The 3982-nt window shown below is 34.9% G+C and overlaps 1 protein-coding gene across 6 annotated transcripts in view; it reads left to right on the forward strand.

Annotated features, from left to right (window-relative positions):
• Positions 1–3482, forward strand: part of LOC106472192 (DNA-directed RNA polymerase III subunit RPC7-like) — a 24499-nt gene extending 21017 nt beyond the window's left edge. For all 6 annotated transcript variants that reach the window (XM_022400799.1, XM_013932819.2, XM_022400800.1 and 3 more), the window contains exon 6: positions 3301–3482. In XM_022400799.1, coding sequence (XP_022256507.1) covers positions 3301–3390 — 90 coding nt within the window. In that variant the 3' untranslated portion in view covers positions 3391–3482. The remainder of the gene's footprint in view (positions 1–3300) is intronic.
• Positions 3483–3982: the final 500 nt, after the last annotated feature.

Raw genomic sequence — 3982 nt, forward strand, 5'->3', positions numbered from 1 at the left:
GGTTAAAAATTAGGTAATAGGTAATTGGGTTTTAAACCTTAACTAGTGATAATCAAATTATTTTTGCATTCCAAGTCATTGAAAGGCTTATTTAAAGTTAAGTTTTAATTAATTATACCTGTCATAAGACATTAGTAATAGGTCTATTATATTTTTAACACTGCATTCTTTATCTAGTCATTTAAGGATTTTTTAAGAGTTAGAAGACAGTGTAATAAAAGCACTCCAACCACACTATGTTTGCCACATCCATTGCTAATGATGGTAAGTGTGGTTTGAATACTATTATTATGATATACTCTTCCAATTCTTGAAAATCCATGAACAACAATTACATAATTTATTTTCATGCAAATTAATTGATTAACCAAAATTAGTATTTCTGATTATTACTCTTTTTCATCATTCCAATAATCAATTAATCAAAATTATTATTATATTAATAGTTATAAAAATAATCAACTAATCAAAGTTAGTTTTCCAATTATTCCAAAAATTGGTTAATCAATATTACAATTAAATTGACTGTCATGAAAATATTCAACTAATCAAAATTATGGTTTCCGATGATTACTATTTTTAATTATTTCAATTATCCAAGTAATCGAAATATCATCACCAAACTTAATTATCTTGTGTTTATTATGGCACAGATACTAAGACTATCTGCCACTGTCACTAATTTGTAACTCTGACTAGAGGGATGGCAAATGGCTGGCAGCACCCATTGCCAATCTTTTTATTGTTGTTAGAATAATAGCTAGAATCCCACATTGATATATTGGAAGAATTGATGTAAAATTTACCTAGGTGAATAGCCTTTGGAAAGCATCCAAAGAATGCCCATTGAGTGTGACTTCTCTTGTTAGAGAAACATACTCATGGGAGACTGCACCATATCGAACCAGGTATACTCTTCACCCTTGATGAATGAATGAGTTGTTAAATGGGCAGGAAAGAGGCACATATGAAAATTAGCCATACATACCAAGGGTATAGAGTGGATAGGGCACGTTAGGTTGTCGTCAGGATGTCAACTCTAGTACAAATCCACTGGAACTGGGAATGGATCATCCCATCCATGGTAGGAGGACTGTGAAAGGGAGGTCAACTCCAGTTCAAACCCAGTGTAACCAGGAATTACTCACATGATCCACAGTAGGAGGAGGGTCCTTGACCAATAGTAGCTGGAGATGCCCATGGTGTAGAATAGCTAGGGTGCATCTGATCATAATCAGGAGGTCACTCCAGTTCAAACCCAGTGTAACCAGGAATTACTCACATGATCCACAGTAGGAGGAGGGTCCTTGACCAATAGTAGCTGGAGATGTCTTTGGTGTAGAATAGCTAGGATGTGTCTGATCATAATCAAGAGGTCACTCCAGTCCAAAGTCAGCAGTACCAGGAATGGATCATTTTGATTACAGTAGGAAGAGGGTCCTCTACAATCTTCACCTCCAACTCAGGAACTGGAAGGGAAGGATCACTTCCGTTTCAAGAACCCAAGCTGTCATGTCTGAATACCCAACATAACCAAGAACTTTGCCCCCGGGAAATGATATCTGGACAATGGTAGGAAGGTGGAGGAACAACTCCAGTCAAAAATTATGCAGCATTGGGAATGTATCATCCAGTTCAGAGTAAGAGGATTGTCCTAGCCTACTCACATGTGAGGACCTATGTTGGCTGGTCAGCTCCAACCAATACCAGTCTTCTGGGAACTGACATCCAGGAAGGAGAGTTCCCAGTCAGAAGAGTGAACTGCATTTGATGGAAAAATCCAGTCCAAAACCATACAGCATCTCGATTAATACATCAAGTCTGCAATAGGAGGATAGCCACACCATCTACACTGACAGAACACCACCACCCTACTCTTAAGTGAGTGGGTTTGAGCAGCTAAGAACTGGTAAGTGGTAAGGACTCCGACTCCACTGGAAGAAGGGGGGGGGGGTATTGCATTGGAGACTCTGGAGGAACACAGCACTGGAGAAGGTGCAATGGGTGACAGCAAAACCCTATTTTTGAAAGCAGAATGTCCCTGATTTATGCAGTCGAAGGAGCAGGAACGAGGAGCAATCCTCTTTTGCTTTATTCATGCTAGTCCATGAGTGTATGGGCTGGGATAAACATATTTATGACACAAAACACCGCAAGGAAGAACCTACTAGCGGTCTTGTGAAACACCCCAACTTAACAGTGGGCATTATTGACCATACAGTGTGGATTTAAGAATAAGTACACTTGGACAAGCATCACTTGCTACAGAGTGGGATCCAATATAGAAGAGGAGTGTGAACCTGTAAGAAAAAAGAAAAAATAATAAATGTACTAACTCACAGTTGAACAGATATGTGTAGTATGGCTACAGGTGCAATGCGGTATCTGGATGAGGATGAAACAGCCACCTGATGGGGCTAATGGGAGATGAATGTGTTGGATGTGGTCCACCCGCCAAACAGGATGATTTTTCCAAATGACAACATAGATGGGCAGCCAGGGAAAGATGAGATGTCTAATCTGATGACACCTGTAAAAACAGGCTTTAACTTTTTATTTTCAGGCAATCTCCTTGTGAGTTTCATATTCTTATGAGTATATAGATTCTGAATTACATAGAAAAACTTTAATTTCTGATTCAAAAAAATCATAAAATCTCTGCCCAATTTTCAAAAAGTAAATACTTTGAAAAATGACAACAAAAAATATTATTTTGGTGTTTTTCATGTTAATATAACAACATTTTTATTTTTTGGCCAGGAATTTAATTTGCTTCAACAAATTTTCTTAATGTTTGAGACACTTTTGTAAACTTGAAACTTGGTGTCTCCAGTGTAAGTCATTAGAATTTTATTTTTTTAAATCACTGTCTAATATTTTAATGAAGAAAAGAGCATTTAGTGTTAATTAAAACACTTTCCTTTAAACATTGAAATATAAAAGTGGAAATACTTTTTGTTATAAAAATCATGCTTAACATGTTGGAAAGAAATTAAAAAACATTCTGAAATGGTACCAACTTCTTTCACCCAAAGCTATCTTGACTGTGATTTGTCATCTAAAGGGGTATAAAAGACTGGTGTACTCTCATTGAAATATGTTTTAGCAATGCTTAGAGGTTAAATCAAGGTCAAGATAGCTTTAGGTTAGAAGAGGTAAGTACCTTTTGGAAATACATTTTCAGTGTAGGAAAATGTTAAACTTAATACTTTACATTTCATGGGGTGATATGAAAAGGTTTTCACAATGATAAGAAACATTGTTGTTTCAGATTATTATATTACGATTATTTTATTTTAGGGAACTGATTATGCCATGAGTTACTTTGATAATGGTGATAATTACCTAGATGAAGATGATGACAACCTTGATGATGGCCCAACATACTGAAGAAATATTCCAAATAAAAGTTTTTGTTTGTACAGTAAATCATGTGCTAGTCATTTGGACTGGATTTATGATTAAATTATAAAAACTGAAAATACTTGTTGCTGAGTTACTCAACTCTTGTACACATACATGTATATATTATGTATTAGCCAAGTAAACTTTATAGAGATAATGAGTGTAACTTGACTATAAGGTTAATCTTTCATAATTTATATACTTATTATTGGTCAAGAATGGATATTTTTATGCATTAAATTATACCTGATGTAGTTTTATAAATCTATTAAGAGATAAGATAAATAAATGAATCAAAAGTGCTGTAGTAAAATTTAAAAAAATGTAAGCATACCAATGTCTTCATATTTAAACTGATCTACAGAAGCATGTGTCGAGCTAGAAATGCAGGAAAAAGAAGTAGGATGTATAACTTTCTATTCCAATCTCAATGATATATAAAATTAGAAGAGATCTGACCATTAAAATAACTAGTAGGGACACTTATTAAGACATAAATTGTCTTTCAATCATTTCTGAGTATATAATAATCTTGGGTATAAGTTTATAGACTCCTAGCCATTCATTTGTTAGGTAT

The sequence above is a fragment of the Limulus polyphemus genome, unplaced genomic scaffold, assembly GCF_000517525.1.
Source record: "Limulus polyphemus unplaced genomic scaffold, Limulus_polyphemus-2.1.2 Scaffold5150, whole genome shotgun sequence".
Taxonomy (NCBI): Eukaryota; Metazoa; Arthropoda; class Merostomata; order Xiphosura; family Limulidae; genus Limulus; species Limulus polyphemus.